Raw genomic sequence first — 19,028 nt, 5'->3', positions numbered from 1 at the left:
ATTTCTCCCGCAGACAGATTGCACTGTCTCTTCTGGGCTCTAAGCATTTTTGTGCCTGCCTAATGCAAAGCAAAGTTTTAACCTCACTGGCCTTCCCCAAAAATATCTCCTTCATTAACAGCATGGCCACGGAGTATTTCTTTCCTACTTTGGTCTTTATCCATATTTCTTCTTTCCTTTGCTGCAACATGTCATTGAAGATATTTAACAACCAGTACAGAATAAGCATTTATGAGCTGGACCAGGAGCCAGAGAGGCAACTGCTGGCTGACAGAGATGTGGGCTGTGAACAAATGGGCCAGCCATCTGAGTGTGTATCCTGGCTGGGTGTCAGCCTTGCCCCAACTCCTCTGCCCCTACGCCACCACAAGGTTCTGTCTTCTTCACTTCTTTATCCATACTTTGCCTTGTTCCTCAGGGCTCCTCCAGAAAAGTCCCCCAAACCCTCCAGTTTGACTTAAGATATCTCTCCCATGCCCCCAAAGCACCTATTTTTATCTAGAACAGCACTGAGACTGTCACACTGCATACGTATCCATTTTCCTGTCTCTACAGTCAACTTGTGTGAATTAAGTCCGTGTCAGGTATGACGGCTGTGCTCACAGCTCCCGCACAAAGAGAGTTCTCAGGAAATACGCGTCAGATCAACGGATATATAAGTGAGGCTATGGCACAAGCTCAGAACTTGAGATTCCTGATTACGGTCCTTGAAATGCTGTCCAGACCCTTTGTTCCTTGAGAATTTCTACTTGACCAACCCATTAATGTAAACATTTTATGGGTCCCTGTCCCCCCTCAAGATTCTGACACCTCACATGGGTCAAATCCATTCTCTAAATCTTGAGTTTTCTGTTATATATCAGAGAACTTTATTTCCAACCTCAAAAGGGTAACATGCATATTTAATGAGATAAAGAATATCAAGAAACCCAGCATAGGCTCTGAAACATGTAAGTTAACTCAACATGTGGTAACCCTTATCATTCCCAACTACAGGAGTTGAAAATAGCACCAACTGCTATCTCACTACCAGTGGACAAATACTGAACGTTCTTTATTTTTGTTGTTGTTCCTCATCTGCTGGGTGTGAAGGGCCAAGAATTTCTGTTGATGCTGAATCATAGACTTCATCCCAAGACGTGATGGACTTGAGTGGAGTATGTTTGTGATAGTCCAAATATTTCATATTCTGATGGCAGGAAACCTACAATTTCAAGGGGGGGGGGGTGTCATGTGTCAGGTGGAAGAATTTTGGGTCTCCAGATATAAATGCAGGGGCTTGAGAGCCTCCTTAGAGGAATGGAGGGCTCTCTTCACACAGGGCTGTTCTCCCCACTGCTCCAAGGCGAAATCTTCCAAAACTGGTGAACAGCACAAAGCCAAATGGCTAAGTAGAGCATTACTCTTTTTGAAATGTTAAACCTGGTTTGTGCTCCAGACAGAAAAACGAAGCACAAGGAGGAAGGGACGGAGGGAAAGGGGATGTAGTACTGGTGAATTGTGTTATGAGGTTTATTGGAAACACTCAAAAACATTTCCATTTATTTCTCAATGGTTAGAGCCTAATAGCTTGCATCCACTTGGATGCAAGGGAGGTTGGGAAAGATAACCTTTATTCCAGGTGTCTCTGTGACAAGATAAATGCTGGTATTTCTGTGGAGTGAGGAGGCATGTGACAGAGCTGTGACAGGCACCTACAGTCTCTGTTACAAGACCCTACTGTGTGCCGGGCACTGATGAAGGGACCACACATCAAAGCAAACATCCTTGTGAGAACAGAATTGATTGTCCACAGGTGCTAGATCTTAAAGAAAGTGAGTAAATGCAGTGAAAGGGGATATGAAGAAATACAGGATGCCAATGGAGCCTCTTTCTGTGCAGAATTCCAAGACCTAGAGGGGTCCCTGGGTGGCTCAGATGGTTAAGCATCTGACTTCAGCTCAGGTCATGATCTCATGGTTCATGGATTCAAGCCCCGCATCGGGCTCCATGCTGGCAGTGTAGAGCCTGCTTGGGATTCTCTCTCTCTCTCTCTCTCTCTCTCTCTCTTTCTGTCTCTCTCTCTCTGTCTCTCTCGCTCCCTTTGTTTCTGGCCCTCAGCCAGTCGCACTTTCAATCAATCAATCCATCAATCAATAAGTAAATAAATTCAATGACATAGAGACATTGAACAAGGTGTATAGATGAGGAAAGGATTATGCAGGAGAAAACAAAACCACGGAGAAACAGACAACAGAAAAGTTGAGAATATCACCTCTTTCTGGGCTTGACAACCAGGAAGATGACTAAAACAAATCCTGGTAACCCAGAGGGAGGCCCAGTGATGGGTGATGGGTACTGGTCCTAAGATGGTTAATATTCGGCACTTTTGGTATTTCTTGGGATGGCCTAGGTTATTCTGGGCCCTTTAGGTTCCAATATTAACTTTAGGATGCCAGCTTTCACAAAAGACCAGCCCGGGGTTGTGCATGAGATTGTACTAAAGCTACAGATCGATTTAGGGAGAATTATCATCTCTTCAGTCTTCCAATCCGTGCAAGCCTGAACCCTCAGCGTGTTATATTTTTGCCTGTACTTACAGGTTCCCTGATTTCTCTGAATATATCCACCAGATTATGTCCTTGGCTATATCACCTCCAGATCCCCTAGTTACGTGACTTTTATTTTGTAAGCGGTATAATTCTTTAAATAATCTTACCAACATTGCTGCTGGTACTATAATATTTCATGAAAACACAGGTGTGTCTTCCTTTTTTCTTGTCTTTCATATGTATCATATTTTACTATAGAATGTTTTAGTGTTGCTATCTTTAATATCTGGAAGAAAACATATTTAAAGGATGATATGATGAGTAAATGTGTTAAAAGCTTAAATAAATAAATAAATAGCAATAGCACTGCTAGGAATTTACCCAAGGGATACAGGAGTGCTGATGCATAGGGGCACTTGTACCCCAATGTTTACAGCAGCACTTTGAACAATAGCCAAATTATGGAGAGAGCCTAAATGTCCATCCACTGACAAATGAATAAAGATGTGGTTTATATATACAATAGAATACTACTTGGCAATGAGAAAGAATAAAATCTGGCCATTTGCAGCAACGTGGATGGAACTGGAGAGTGTTATGCTAAGTGAAATAAGTCAGGGGGAGAAAGACACATACCGTATGTTTTCACTCATACGTGGATCCTGAGAAACTTAACAGAAGACCATGGGGGAAGGGAAGGAGGGAAGAAACAGTTACAGAGAGGGAAGGAGGCAAACCATAAGAGACCCTTAAATACTGAGAACGAGATGAGGGTTGATGGGGGGTGGGGGAGAGGGAAAAGTGGGTGATGGGCATTGAGGAGGTCACCTGTTGGCATGAGCACTGGGTGTTGTATGGAAACCAATATGACAATAAATTATATTTTAAAAGATGGGGAATGATGAAAAAAATAAATTAATAAAACCTGTGTTCCTAAGCCAAGCTATGTCCTCTCTGTTTCTACCTTCCATTTGCCAAAAGGAAAAACAGTATCTCCTTGTTAGCAATGTCATCGGGACGTGGTGCCACCCTAGGGATACGTCAGTCCCCCCAGGGCCCAACTATTCCAACCCTGAGTTAGGAATGAGAGCTCAAGCTTCAGAACAAAGACGGTTATGTGGGGAAGCGTCCACCCCCTCTACTCTTACTGGCCTGTGGCTCTAAAGACCAGCGTTCTGCTTAGCCTCTCGCACTCAGGTGTCAACCCTCTGAGATCTGGTTTCTCCACCTCCATACTTCCGCTGAAGCTGTTGTTGTGAAGAAAAAACCAAAAACGCTATTGGGCCTTCTGGAACTTGCGGCGGATGCCTCCCAGCTCACCTTTGTTCCTTTGCCAGTGGTATGACCACTTCCTCCTTGAAAGGATCTCCACCCTCAGGGCTTATGGGTTCCACAGTAGACCCGCCTTTCCCTGGACACAAGTATGGGTGTATCTCACTTAATGCCACGGTTTCAGTTTCTCTAAGACACATGCCCAAATCGAATCCGTCTCTCTGAACCCCATTTTTTTTGGTGGGGGGGGGGGGGAGAATCTTTGGGTTATTTTATCGGCATCTTCTAACCAACCTGGACTCATCATTTTCCTACCACCAAAGTTGTTCTAATTTGGAAAAATCCCAGCTCTGTTCACAGTCGCTTTTCTTTCTTTTTTTAAAAATTTTTATTTATTTTGATAAAGAGAGCATGAGCGGGGGAGCAGCAGAGAGAGAGGGTGACACAGAATCAGAAGCAGGCTGGAGTCTCTGAGCTGTCAGCACAGGGCCCAAGGCAGGGCTCAAACCCGCAGACTGCGAGCTCATGACCTGAGCTGAAGTCAGACGCTCAACCGACTGAGCCACCCAGGTGCCCCAGTTCACAGTCGCTTTTCTATACCTATGCTTGTGCCCTGCTCACTGCTGAATGAAGTGCTACACAAATCAGCAGGTAATGATACATTTATGATTCATGAGTTTATTGGTGGAGATATACAGACTTTTATTATTTCTCCTAACAACTGTCCTTTCTGACAGTCAGTTTGCCTTTTGGAATTCTGATCAGGTAAAGAGCTCTTACACATAAATATTTTTAAAAGATTGCCTTATAGATTTTAAGAGTGTTCAATGCCCATGTTATATGTATAATTTCTTTAGTTGTATTCAAGTCACGGTGTTTTTCTGATATATGTTATACTGCAATTCGCACTTTGGTTTATGAGTCATAGTCGGTAAATGCCTTTTTGTGTTTTGTTTTTTGGGTTTTTTGCTAAATGCTTTTGACCTCTATATTCCTATAATCCATTTAAAAGCCCTTGGAAACTCCAACACACAATGTCCTCGATATTTCTGTCAAGCACCTTTATGTTTAGATTAGCTATTTCCTTACATACGCACATACCATACCTGCATCTAAATCATATGTTCACACGGTGGTAGTTGTTTAAGGTAACAATGTAACTGTTATATAAATTGCTACCTAACATTGTGGATAGTGTGAAACACCAGGACGGTCACCTGCCTGCAAGTCAGACACCCACCAGGACATCTCGGCTTGCACATGCACGTCTGAGACCCCCAAATGCAGCATGTTAGGGGCACCTCTCAACCTCTGCACCCCTCTAATCCGGGGCCAGATGATCCTGTACTGTGGGGGGATTCCCTAAATCAGCTCAGCTGCCATAACAAAATACCACAGATTGGGTGGCTTAAGAACAGAAACTTATTTCCTTGTAGTCCTGAGACTGGGAAGTCCCAGATTGAGGTGCTGGCCAACATAAGGGCCTCTTCCTGCTGGGGAGATGGCCTTTCCTTGGTGTGGGCACAGGGAGACAGAGATCTCTCCCTTCCCGTTCTGGTAAGACTGGCACTCCTGTCAGATTAGAAGCCCATCATTATGGTCTCATTTCGCCTTCATGATCTCCTAAAAACCCTAGCCCCAAATGCAGTCCCATGGGGATTAGGGCTTCAACTTATACCTCTGGGGGAAAGGGGGCACAGTTCAGTCCATAGCAGTGACTGTCCTGAGCATTATGTTTAGCTGGATCCATGGCCTCTATCCACTAGATGCCAGGGGCACCCCCCTACCCGCGACCCCGGATAATGCCAATGTCCCTTTGGGGACAAAACTACCCCTAGTTAAGAAACTCAGGCCCAGAAGGATATAAACAGGGTGGTGGGAGGAGCTGGGGGGGGGGGAGCTGCATGAGCTCCGGCCAGGGGACAGCTGGTGACCGCCCCCCACCTCCAGGCAGAGGGAACAGTGCATGCGGAATGAAGGAAGCATGCTTGGGAAAACAGTGGGCGCCCAGCGTGGCTGCAGGAAGTGAGCTCGGGGAAGGGGGTGATGAAGTCAGCAGGGCCAGATAGAGGACTTTTAAACTTCCTTCTTTGTAAAATGTATCGTTTTTTGTTTATGCATCGTTTCCAGCTTTGATTTATCTCTTCTCATTGACATGAGACCTATGGCTAGTCCTCTACAATACAGAGATGTCTGACTCAGCTGAGTCTGGAGAATTGCCTTGGAGTGCAACCCTGCATCTGTTCCAGATTGAATGGTCCAAGGTGGTTCTTACTTTCTGGCAGAGAATCATCTAAGCCAGTGTTTCTCAACCTCAACACTACTGATATTTGGGGCCAGATCATTCTTTGTTATAGGGGTAGGGAGTACTGACCCTGTGCAGGACAGAATGTTTAACAGCATCTCAGCCTCTACTCGCCAGACACCAGTAGAACCCTCTTCCCCAAGGGTGACAGCCAGACAGTGTCTCTGGACATTGATGGGGTGGGAGAAGAATCACCCCAACGTGAGAACCACGGGGGCTAGAGAGAGATCCGGGAGGTTAGCCTGGGCGTCAGAGCAGGACTTTGGCAAGCTCTGAGAGAGTCTGAGTGAGAACCCCAGTGGGCAGAGATGTAGGAAGGGATATTGGGCAGTGGATCTGATGGAGAGAGCCCAGCCCAGCTCTGTCCCAGTGAGTTCCACTCACCCATCACCATAGCTGTCTGCTCCTGGGGTCCTGAGCTATGCACAGGGGCCTCTGCCTCTTCAGGAAGAAGGGCATTTCCCTAGTCTGTCTGCATCCGTCCTCAAGGAGTGCATTGTACCTGTGCTCTGCATACTGCGGGTTTCTCCCTACCCAAGTGTGAGGGCTACAACTTTAGTCTAGGTTGCAATGTTCCACCTCTGGCTCCTCCCTGGGTCTGTGATGGAATGCTCCAACTCTGGCTCCCCCTTGGGTCTATGATGGAATGATCTACTTCTGGCTCACCCCCTTGGCCCATGGTGCAATGTTCCACCTCTGGCTCCCTCCTGGGTCTGTGATGGAATGTTCCATTTCTGGCTTCCCACTGGGTCTATGATGGAATGTTCCACTTTTGGTTCCCCCCTTCATCTATGATGGGATGATCCACTTCTGGCTCCCCGCCTTATTCGAACGTTCTACTTCTGGCTCCCCACCCTGGTCTGTTGTGGAACATTCCACTTCTGGCTTCCCCCCTTGTCCGTTGTGGAACATTCCACTTCTGGCTCTCCCCCCACTTGTCTGTTGTGGAATGTTCCACTTCTGGCTCCCCCCCCTGTATGTCGTAGAACATTCCATTTCTGGCTTCCCCCCTTGTCCTAAGATAGACTGTTCCACTTCTGGCTCTCCCTCCCCATTCTGTCTATAATGGAAGGTTCCATTTTTGCCTCCTTCCTCTGTCCGTGATGGATGTTCCACTTCTAGCTCCCCACTTAACCTATGGTGGAATGTTCCACTTCTGGCCCCCCCTTGGTCTATGATGGAATGTTCCACCTCTAGCTGCCCCCTAGGTCTGTGATGGAATGTTCCACTTTTAGCTCCTCCCCTTGGCCCATGATGAAATATTCCACTTCTGGCTCCCCCCCTTAGCTAGTGATGGAATGTTATACTTTGGGTCTCCCCCCCCCCCCCCCCCGGTCTATGATGGATTGTTCCACTTCTGTCTCCCCCTGCCCAGGTCTATGATGGGTTGTTCCACTTTTGGCTCCACCCTGGTCTGTCATAGAACATTCTACTTCTGGTTATCCCCCTTGTCTGTTGTGTAACATTCCACTTCTGGCTCCGCCAGCACGCCCTGCCCATCTATCATGGAATGTTCCACTGGGTGTCCTAAGATAGACTGTTCCACTTCTGGCTCTCCCTCCCCACCCTGTCTATGGTGGAATGTTCCATTTCTAGCTCCCCCATGGGTATGTGATGGAATATTCCACTTCTGGCTACCCCCCCCAGGTCTGTGATGGAATGTCCCACTTTTAGCTCCTCCCCTTGGCCCATGATGGAATGTTCCACTGGCTCTTCCCTTGTCCAAAGATAGACTGTTCCACTTCTGGCTGTCCCTTCCCACCCTGTCTATGGTGGAATGTTCCATTTCTGGCTTCCCCCCTGGGTCTGTGGTGGAATGTGCCACTTCTGACTGCCCCTTGGGTCTATGATGGAATGTGCCACCTCTGGCTCCCCCCTGGGTCTATGATGGAATGATCCACTTCTGGCTCACCCCCTTTGCCCATGGTGGAATGTTCCACCTCTGGCTCCCTCCTGGGTTTGTGATGGAATATTCCACTTCGGGTTCTCCCCTACCCCTTCTGTCTATGATGGATTGTTCCATTTCTGGATTTTCCCCCCCCCCCCCTTAGCTCATGATAGAATGTTCCACTTCTGGCTACCCTCCCCCCCAGTCTGTGATGGATTGTCCCACTTTCAGCTCCTCCCCTTGGCCCATTATGGAATGTTCCACTTCTGGCTTCCCCCCCCCCCCCCCTTAGCTCATGAAGGAATGTTCCACTTCTTGCTCCCCTGGGTCTATGATGGAATGTTCCAGCTCTAGCTGCCCGTGGGTGTATGGTTGAATGTTCCACCTCTTGCTGTCCCCTGGCTGGGTCTGTGATGGAATGTTCCACTTCTGGCTCCCCCCCCCCCGATGCATGATGGAATGTTCCACCTCTGCCCCCCTCCCAGGGTCTATCATGGATTGACCCAGACACGTGGCATTCTCAGGTAACCTGTTTGCAATCATGAAATTGGGATGAGCTGAAAGAGAAGGTCTAGCAAGTGTCTGGGAAGGAGGATCAAACCCTGAATCTTCCTGAGGATTCAGCTTTCCATGCCAAATTCTGCACTGAGTCTTTTTATAGGAGAAGTGAGCTTCTAACCCACATCTGTCTTTCCCAGCTACTCCGTGCTAAGCAAGAAGAGGGTCAACAAAGCGTGCGGTTGGGGACAGGACTGACCCTCCGACGCCGGGATCCTCCCCTGGGACTCAGCGCTGGAAGAGAAGCCCAGGTGAGATCACCCCACACCTGCAGGGTGTCTGTCCTTTCCCGGGCACAGGATGGTCCTGCACTTTCTGTCTGGATTCCCCAGGCTCTGCAGGCTTGGAGGGTAGGAGGTGCAAGGTTCAGCCCAGAGGCCCACTGGCGCCTGCAGAGCTGAGCTAGTGAGGGGCTGAGGCTGGGGGCGGGGGTCTGCTGGAGGCACAGGTGTGGGCAGTGCCCCCCCCCCCCCCCACACACACACCTGCTGTCTGAAAGATAGAGAAGGAAGAGTAGAGTCCTCCTCCTTGGTGTTTTTACCCAGCGTGGTGCAGTGCCCTGAGGACCTCAGATCAGCCAGGAGGCCTGGCGGGCTGTCCGCTGCTGCGGGGGTTTCAACCTCAGAAAGATGGAGTGAGTTTTTCTATCGTTATTATTGAAGAATGATTGACGACGTTTGATTAGCTTCAGGTGTGCAACACTGGGCTTCAATTCTATGCGCTTCGATGCTCACTGCGAGTGTAGCTACTATCTGTCAATTTCTGTTACTGCAATATTGTTGATCATATTCCCTCTGCTGGACTTTTCATCCCTGTGACTTATTTTGTAACTCTAAATTTGTACCTCTTAAACCCCTTCACCTATGCTGATCATCCCCCCTCCCCCACCTCTCCTCTGGCAACCACCTGTTTATTCTCTGTGTTTATGGGTGTTTATGGTTTTGTTTTTTTTTTTTTGGTTTTGTTTTATGGGGCTGTCGTGTGTGTCGTAGGATGGTTAGCAGAACTCTAACTGCTGCTAAATTGTACACTTTTGGCTTTTTTGTTTTTTAATGTTTATTTTTGAGAGAGAGCACAAGTAGAGGAGAGAGAGAGAAGGAGAAGGAGACACAGAATCCAAAGCAGACTCCAGGCTCTGAGCTGCACAGAGCCCAATGTGGGGCTCGATCCCATGAACTCTGAGACCATGACCTGAGCCGAAGTTGGACGCATAAGCTGAGCCACCCAGGTGCCCCTAAATTGCACACTTTTAAGTGATGACAGTGGTAAATTTGATATGTGTATTTTATCACCAAAAGCCTACAGACATTGTGAAGTATCCCCTGGTTGAGGACACTTAGTCTGTAGTAATGAATGCAGAGCCTGTAGAGGGTCTCAATTTTAGCACAACTGAAATTTTGAGTGGCTCATTCTTTGTTGCAGGGACTGTCCCATGCCTTGTAAATGTCCAGCAGCATCCCCGGGCTCTGCCCACTAGATGCCAGGAGCACCCTCTAGTTGTGACAATAAAAATATTTGCAAACGTTGTCCAATGATCCATGGGTGGCAAAGTCACTCCTGAGAACCACTAAAATTTTATGCTGTTTGACCCCCAAATCCTTAAGACTTTTAAATTCCTGCACAAAGGAAGCTAAACTTTACGATGTAGCGAACATTGGTTTCGAGTCTGTCTGCTTCTTTTTTTTAAATTTTTTTTTAACGTTTATTTATTTTTGAGACAGAGAGAGACAGAGCATGAACAGGGGAGGGGCAGAGAGAGAGGGAGACACAGAATCTGAAACAGGCTCCAGGCTCTGAGCGGTCAGCACAGAGCCCGACGCGGGGCTTGAACTCACGGACCGTGAGATCATGACCTGAGCCGAAGTCGGACGCTTAACCGACCAAGCCACCCAGGTGCCCCAAGTCTGCCTGCTTCTTAGATGCTATGTCATAGTGGACCGTTGAATCCAACGTGTTTATTTACAGATAGGTAAGATAATAGGACCTTTTGGGGGGCGTTTGGAGGGCTGCAGCAACGTTTCAGCAAAAACGTATTTTAAATACCCAATATCCAACACAGGGTCTGAGCCAGACGTGTTCAGTCGGGACCAGCCGCCACAATGTTTGTATCTTTTTTTTTTTTTTTTTTAAAGGCCCCGTATCCAAGTGGAAACTTGGATTCTGACTCAGCACTGCCTCCAATAACTTGATCACTTCTCCTGAGCCCGACGCAAATCCTCCACGGCCTCTTTCCTTGAAATCGTTGTCTGTCCACACCCCAGTAAACACAGTTATGCGCAGAAGCCTAGTGAACTGGTATCTGCTGGGTGGAACACCCAATACTACAGCAACCTTGAGCACGGAGCAGATTTATCTTAATGAAATGGTCATGCCAAATAGTTAAAACAACAAAAACAAAAAAAACCCAGGTCCTTCCTGGTACCACTGAGTTGCTACCTTAAGCCACACTGTTTCCACCCTTGAGATAGTAAGAAGAATCCTGTGTTAATTTGTGGACTTTAACTTCTGGCTGACTAGTTCTCTTTCAACGAACTAATGTGATGCTTAACCCACAACACAGCCCAGAGAAAAATGCACAAGAGAGATGAAAAGATGAAACGAGGAGACGATCTAGAACTTGGAAGGGGGACAATACACAAAGAGATAAAGGGGCTGAGCTGAGGTTTTTTTTCCCCCCCAAATTCTGAATCCCTACAGCATAAAACAAATAAAAAGTAGGAAATGAAATCCCTATCAAAAACATCAGTGTACATGGGGTGCCTGGGAGACTCCGTCGGTGAAGCATCTGACTTCAGCTCGGGTCATGATCTCACAGCTTGTGGGTGCGAACCCTGCGTCGGACTCTGTGCTGTCAATATGGACCCTGCTTGGTATTCTCTCTCTCTCTCCCTCTCTTTCTTCCCCTTCCTGCTTGTGCTTTGTCTCAAGAATAAATACATATTTTTTAAAGTTTTTAAAAAGAAGTCAGTGTGCAGACAGGAGATCATCTCGACAACAGCCAGGATGAAAGGAATAATCAACTACAAAGTAGCGGCAATTAGCAGAAATCCCAACACCCACAATAAAGGACAAAGCATTGAATGGTACCTCCAAAATGCTGAGGGACAACACCTGTCAGCTTTCAATTATATGGCAGGCAATCATTCTTCAAGAATGAGGCTTTAGAAAGACCTTTTTGTCTCCCCTAAAAATTTGGGATTTTTTAATAGATCCATCACGTGAAAATGTCAGGGAAGAAAACTTCACCAAAATATTATCCTAAATCCAAAGGAAGCAGTTCTGTGTTATTTAAGCTCTCCGCTTAAGTCACCAACTGTAGGTCACTGTTTTTGTAACATCCCCATATCAGTGTTGTCATTCCTCAGAGATACGTGATTGGACTACTTTAAGTTTGGTAGAAAAATCAAGTGAGGATATAGATCACCCACTTTTGTCAGTGCCTGGGGATTAGTGCTAAATGGTGATTCTGCATTTTTTTTTCAAGAAAGTTCGAAAGTGGCCTTTGCACCCTCTCTATCAGCAATAGGGATGTGGTAACAGGGAAAGCTGTGGTTTCTAATGCAATGGATTACACACAGACACACACAATCACTGAAAGGTTAAAAACAACAATGATGCGATCAGATTTGTATTTCATAAGTATTAGTATAGATTAGAACATGGGTTGGCAAACTATGGCCCATAGGCCAAATCTGGCCCCTTGCCTATTTTTATAAATAAAGTTTTATTGGAACACAGCCATGCCCATTTATTTATGAATTGTCTATGGCTGTTTTCACCCTACAATAGCAAAGTGGAATCGTTGTGAGAGTGACCTAACATTTTAGCTATCTGGCTTTTTACAGAAAAAGTTCTGGCTTAGAATATCCTAAAACTGACTAAGGAGGGTACACACCACACTGATCATGTAGACCCATCAGGCACCTATTAAATTTGGCCAAGAGAGGTGCCTGGGTGACTCAGTTCGTTAAGCATCTGACTCTAATAAAAATATTCTTCCAATTAAAAAAAAAAAAAGCGTCTGACTCTTGGTTTCAGGTCAGGTCATGATCTCGCGGTTCATGAGTTTGAGCCCTGTGCGCTGGCACAGAGCCTGCTTGGGATTCTCTCTCTCCCTCCCTCCCTCTCTCTTCCCCTCCCCTGCTCGTGCTCTCTCTCTCTCTCTCTCAAGATAAACATTAAAAAATTTTTAATTTGGCCAAGAAATACCTGAGCGAGGGCAGAAAAATGAAAGAAACCAACATAACCATCGGTGAACTAAGTAATATTTCTTCCTAGACAAAGTATACCAAGTATAAAGTTAAGTCTAAGTTAGGTCTCAGGTGTATAAGCACAATCTCAAAGTTCTTTGCCTTTTATTATGCTTGTGTCCTTGTGAGATAGACATTGTGACATAAAGTCGGTATGTGACTTGTGCAGAATTTACTGTGAAACCAGAGAGGGAAAGCCAGCACTAAATTGTACCTATTTGACCCAGTGATTAACATTTGACCCTCTGGTCTTCATTCATGGTGGGTCTTAGAGCTCTCAGATCACCCCCTTTAAGACACGTAGTCATTAAGAAGGATCTCAGGGTATTAAAGACAAAGTTGCACCGTGGGGATCTGGTGGTTCTGGCATCACTTCTTTCGATTGTCAGATTTGGATTGCTGTCTTTTACATCCTTCAGTAGCTTCTGGACTTCCATGCTAGATTCATCCATCTCCAACCTGAGTATCTTTAAGGGGCCGTTATTCTGTTTTAAAGCCTCAAAGAGCATCATTATTCCACTCTGCCCCAAGGTATTCCAGCTCAGGTCCAGAGTTTCCAGCCTCTGAGCGCTGACTACCACCAGTGCAAGACCCTGACAACAGGAGGGGGTGATGGAGCAGCCACAGAGCCTGTGGGGAAAAAGCACAGAGACCCAGTCAGTACTCACTTAGAACCTACCGTGTTGCTAGATGCACTCGTTTTGCTGGCTGGGGACCTAGTAGTGAAGATAGGAAAGAAAAAAATTATTTTCTTCATGGAGCTTATTTTAGTGACATCAGACTTCCCTCAGAACGTGGAAGACAGTGGATGGTGGTAGAGAAGCCACGTTAGCAGGATTAGGGTCAACTGGCCAGAGAAGCATTCGGTAGCTTTATGGTGGTTGGTGAATCCCTCATTGGGAAGATGATAGGAGAAAAAAAGTAAAAGGAGGAGAGTGGGCCATTATGGTAAGTGGGGGACCTAAGCCACTGATACAATTTCACTGTAGCTGAAATGCCAAGCTGGGGGAGGGTCTTGTAGACTCCTGGAAAAACCTTCAGATTTGACCTGCAGTGGCACAGGGAAGGAGCTTTTGGGTCTTTTGAAGCAGCTGCCCGTGGTCTGGCTTGAAGCTTGACAGGTACTTCAGGGAGATGGGTTGAGAACAAACTTCAGGAAATCAAGGACCATCTCAGGGATCATGCCACACTCCACGGGAGAGTTGGTGGCCTCAATGCGAGCGTTAAGCAGTGGAGGCGTCGATGGTCATCTGCTAGGTGTCTGGAAGGAGGGGTCTCAAAATGAACGTGAGGTGCGAAAGGAAAGCAGGAAGAAGAGGACAGAAGCCTTCTAGTTGGTGAAGAGATGGACTGTTTTGTCCTAGACTTTCCAGTGAATCAATTATACTCAGTAAGGCATGGTATGTGAACATCGCCTCCGTTCCTCACCTCCTTGTTCTAGAGCTCTTCCTAGACTAAAAGATGCGTTTGCCAGTGGGAAACAGAGGGTGGGACCCTTTATGGTTGATACGGTTCATGCTAGCTTATAAAGAGCCCAGTGGGCTGACTCAAGCCAGACCGCCCCCTCAGCCATGTACCCTTGAGCTCTGAACCATCTGCACGTCTATGCCCCACATCACTAACCATCATTCTGCTGCCCCAGGTGCTGTAACAGGCACTGCAGATACAAGAAATAAATTCCATCCCCCTCAGAAATAAAACTCACAATGGATAAATGGATTAACAAATTGTGGTAGATCCCTACAATGGGATATTGTTCCGCCATATAAAGGAATGAAGGATTTATATCTGCTCCAGTGTAGATCAATCTTGAAAATATTATACTCACTGAAAGAAGCCCAACAAGAAAAGCTACTTACTGTATGTAGGACTCTGTTTATACGGAATATACCGAATTGTATATGGATAGCAAGATAGGTATAGAATGGAGACAGAAAATAGATGTGTGGTCACCAGGGGCCAAGAAGTCTGGAGTCCCCATTTGGGGTGATAAAACAGATAATAAGTATAGCAAAAGCCACCAAGTTATACACTTTTAAATGGCGGATTTTATATTGTGTGAATTTTCAATTTAACAAATTATAGGGGCAGCTGGGTGGCTCAGTCAGTTAAGCATCCATTTCTTGATTTTGGGTCAGGTCACGATCTCACAGTTCATGAGTTCAAGCCCCATGTCAGGCTCTGAGCTAACAGCGCAAAGCCTGCTTGGGATTCTCTCTCTGCCCCTCCCCTACTCACACATATGCACAAACTTCATGCCTATCAAAAATACACATTTTTAAAAGACTTATAGACCCAGTGATTGGGTAGGAAAATGCCACAATTTATAGAGAACAGAGTGTGCCATGGTAGGATAATCAGGAGATCTGGAATGATCGAAACTAGTTTGTTGCCCCCTATAATAGCCAAGCTAAGAAGTGAAATGTTAGCAGATATCTCTGCAAATTGAAGGGTCTGAGTGCTCTACCCAGAACAAAGGAAACCAAAGAGTAAGAACAAAGACTTTGCACAGTGGGAAGGAGCTGGGTGTGTTCTGGGAACTGAAAAGTCAGTTGAAGATGCACCCCAAGCTGGGGAAAAAAGCCTGAGATGAAGGTAGACACAAAGAGCCTTGGTCACAGGGAACACTCTGAGATTCTGTAATAAATATGGATTCACGCGCCTGCTGCATGAAACTTTATCGCGAGGTTGATGAGCCCACAAAGTAACTCCATAAATGCGTTAGGTGTGAAATTGTGAGGAGGAATCCTATAGAATCACACATTCCATAAAGGGGAAATTGGAACATTGGATGTCACTGCCAATGAGTATCAGATGGCATCTGAACCCCAGTTTGAGGTCAGAGCCCCTGTTCAATACCTCGGCTAGGATGCCAGGTCCTCGTTCCATGATCAAAAAAAAGATCAACCCTAACCTGTGGACACTGGATTTGCTTGTTCAGCGTCTTCCCCAACGTCTAATTCAAGGGAGCTCAAACTTCGTGAAAACTGGAATCGTCTGGAATACCTCTGAAGACTTGGATGCCGGGTTCCACTTCCCCTAAATTTCATCAGTTTTGGGAGGCAGCCTGACCATCAGGAATTTTAAGAGTTCTCCAGTACAGCCAAGATGTTAAACAGAATCACCCTGCGTTCTGGTGTACTTTCTCATCTCCGCAAGGGCAGAGAAGCTGTTACATGACCCAGATTCTCTTTCCAATAGTGTTCTAGTTGCAAAGTACTTTGCATCAGTGAGATGCAATTGACCGAGACGTGGGAGGGAGAAGGTGGTGTGGAGCCTACCGTCCCATCGATGGAGTCACCGCCTTTCCTGGGGGCAGTATCCATCCATGGTCCCCTGATCACTGAGTTGAGGCAGGCCCACTGTGTCCTGCTCACTGGATCCTGCTTACACAGAAGCTGTGTGCCCCTGAAGCCCACTCTACTGGGGGCTGTCCACACCTCTAGCCTACTCCTCCAGGCCCTCTGAATGACTGTCAATACAGGTAAACCGGGTGCTTAGGATTTCTGCAGGGATTTGCCTCCTAAATTGGAGGGGAGAGACTATTGCAGTCTGCATTCTAAAACACCTCAGGAAGATTATGTATCTCCACAGCACCTTAAAAAACGAGCCAAAGTACCTACCTGCGACATCTTAGGTTACAATTTGGCTTCTTCAAGGCCTCGCAGAGATACCACGGTCCCGTAGCTATGGGGCTGAACCCCAGATCCAAGTTTGTTAAGCTGGAGTCTTCCTGGAGCAGCTTTGAGAGGTGTCTACAGCCACGTCTGGTTATGTTGCAACGTGATAACCTGCAAAGACCGTTGGATCCTTCTGACTTACGCCCTGCAAAGTGGTTGCTCCTTCCAACAGCACACACCTTCCACTGTGAGCTACAGACTTTCAGGCAGGCCTGTACGTGAAAACGTGCACGTGAAATCATTACATCATGCCCACCCTGCCTGAGTGTTAGAGGGTTCAACTGACCTTTGTCTGCCACCTTTTATTATGCAGACACAGACATACGCTTAAGATACAGATGTTCCTAGAACAGCAGCATGTCCTATAAGTCAAGAGCTTAGGCTCTAGGGTCAGACAGACCCAAGACTGAATCTGAGGTCCCATTTATTTTCTGTGTGGTTAGGCCACCAGGGTTCTACTCTTGCTGTAGAGAGACAGAGAGATTTTATTTCATGGCTTGTATTTAAATCATCCCAACAGGACTGTGGTGTACCAAAAGCTCAAGTTTCCGGATACCTAGTGACTGGGTTTGTCGTTTAAACTCTGTAGACTTTCCTACAAGCTTAGGTTTCTACAAAGCCCTCTGACTAGGAGGCCAGACCACACAGAAGGATGGTCACATGGTACATTTAGACAGGTGGGTCTGTAATCAACCGTCCCAGCCCTGTGCCCCAACCATGGCATAATTGCAACCGTGGCCACAGACCCTGAAGTTCAGGGATGATAACTAGACCAAAAGACACCATGCTTTGTAGTATGTGAAATCCTAAAGTCATCGGTGAACCCGAGAAGTTTAGGGAGGGGAACTCAAACAAAATATAAGATTGAGTTTTGTAGGCTAAGTGGAGGCTTGGTCCAACATCAACTCTATGTATTTAAAGTAATGATCTTTGGCATTTCAGTTTCTAGAGGGGGCTTTATACCTACCACATAGATGTGACCACAGGCAAGCTAAGTGGCTAAGTGTTGGTTTTCCAATTAGTAAATCTGAAATAAAGGTAACTATCTCATGGGTTGTAAGAATTTTTTAAAAATCTTTGTAAAATTTAGTAAAGTTCCTCGCACACAGTGAGTTAGCTTAACGAGCACTGGACATTTTTTATTTAAAATTTGACATTTATTTATTTTTGAGAGATAGCACAAGCAGTAGAGGGGCAGAGAAAGAGAGACACACACAGAATCCAAAGCAGGCTCCAGGCTCTGAGCTGTCAGCACAGAGCCTGACAAGGGGCTCAAACTCACGAACCGCGAGATCATGACCTGAGCCAAAGTAGGATGCTTAACTGACTGCACCACCCAGGCGCCCCTGGGCATTTTTTGTTTAGATGCCTAAGCCAACTCTAAAGACATGATGATGTCACTACACAGACAGCCTTGTAGAATTTTGTGTTCTTCCTATATCCTACCTAAACAGTATTCATTAGATCTTTTCATTTTCTTTATATGCCACTATAAGCCGAAAACTTGTTTTCTCTTTTTAGTCTTAAATGACTGGAGCACATCTGGATTAAAGGAGAGCCTAGATTAATCCAGCTAGAAGCCATAAGGCTAATGGGCAGACAGAAGTGCCCCCAGGAGAATAAGGACCTCAGGGAAATCAAAGCCAAGAAAAAAAAATCTGAACAGAAATAAGCCTCTAACTCTGCCCAGTCTGTTGAATGTTACCCTAACTATGCTTCTAATGGGAACAGGTATCCCATGCTGGGATTATCCCCATATAACAAGGATCAGCAAATTACAGCCCATGGGTCAAATCCAGCCCACCACCTGTTTCTGGTGAATAAGGTTTTAGTGTAACACAACCACACTTCATTTCCTTACATGTTCAGCTCAGCAATGGCACAGTTGAATACTTGCAAGAGAGACCCTATGGCCCATAAAGTCTAAAATCTTTACCATCTAGCCATTTGCAGGAAAGAAAGAAAGTATTGAACCCTACCACATAACTCAACCCCTTCACAGTTGTAGGAACAAGTAGGTCATGTGGACTTTAAAAACATACACAAAACATCAGACCCGAGAACCAACTGTCTATCCCAAATTTCCGACATAGGAAGAGGTCAGAAGGTAAGCCCTGCTCTGAAAGGCATGTGAATATTCCTATCTGTTTCTACCTGTCCTTTCCCTAATTTGTACCAGGGTCTAGCCAATTTCATTCACGTAGAATCATCAAGTGCTCTCCTATCTGTCCTACCTGAATGCAGGTGCGCACACACACAGACTTAAACCAGGTTCTGTAGTTGACAGGGTGACTCAGACCCCCACATAAAAGTTTCACCCCACCATCCCCAAGGTTGTTGTTGGCCAAGCACAGGTATGTCAGCACCTGGTTGACGATCAAAGCAGAAGAGAGCTCCTCGCAACAGGCTTCTGTAAGATGACAGTTTTCTAACCTGCAAAAGCACCGCACAAGTAGCAAGACCGTGAGAACATTTCCAAAGCCCAGCCTTCTTGGCTGACATCCCTTCTTGTTAATTCAGCACCCCCTATAACATGTGCTCATG

General features: G+C 46.1%; 1 protein-coding gene across 1 annotated transcript in view; it reads right to left on the bottom strand.

Moving 5' to 3' along the window:
- Positions 1 to 12,295: 12,295 nt before the first annotated feature.
- Positions 12,296 to 19,028, bottom strand: part of LOC144614672 (NACHT, LRR and PYD domains-containing protein 7-like) — a 28,867-nt gene continuing 22,134 nt past the window's right edge. The window contains 3 exon segments of the mRNA XM_081791424.1: positions 12,296 to 13,434; positions 16,428 to 16,776; positions 18,685 to 18,917. Of these exon segments, the coding sequence (XP_081647550.1) occupies positions 13,035 to 13,434; positions 16,428 to 16,776; positions 18,685 to 18,917 (982 nt within the window). The 3' untranslated portion in view covers positions 12,296 to 13,034.

This window comes from Panthera onca, chromosome E2, assembly GCF_046562875.1.
Source record: "Panthera onca isolate mPanOnc1 chromosome E2, mPanOnc1 haplotype 2, whole genome shotgun sequence".
NCBI lineage: Eukaryota > Metazoa > Chordata > Mammalia > Carnivora > Felidae > Panthera > Panthera onca.
This window is presented reverse-complemented; position numbering and strand designations above follow the sequence as displayed.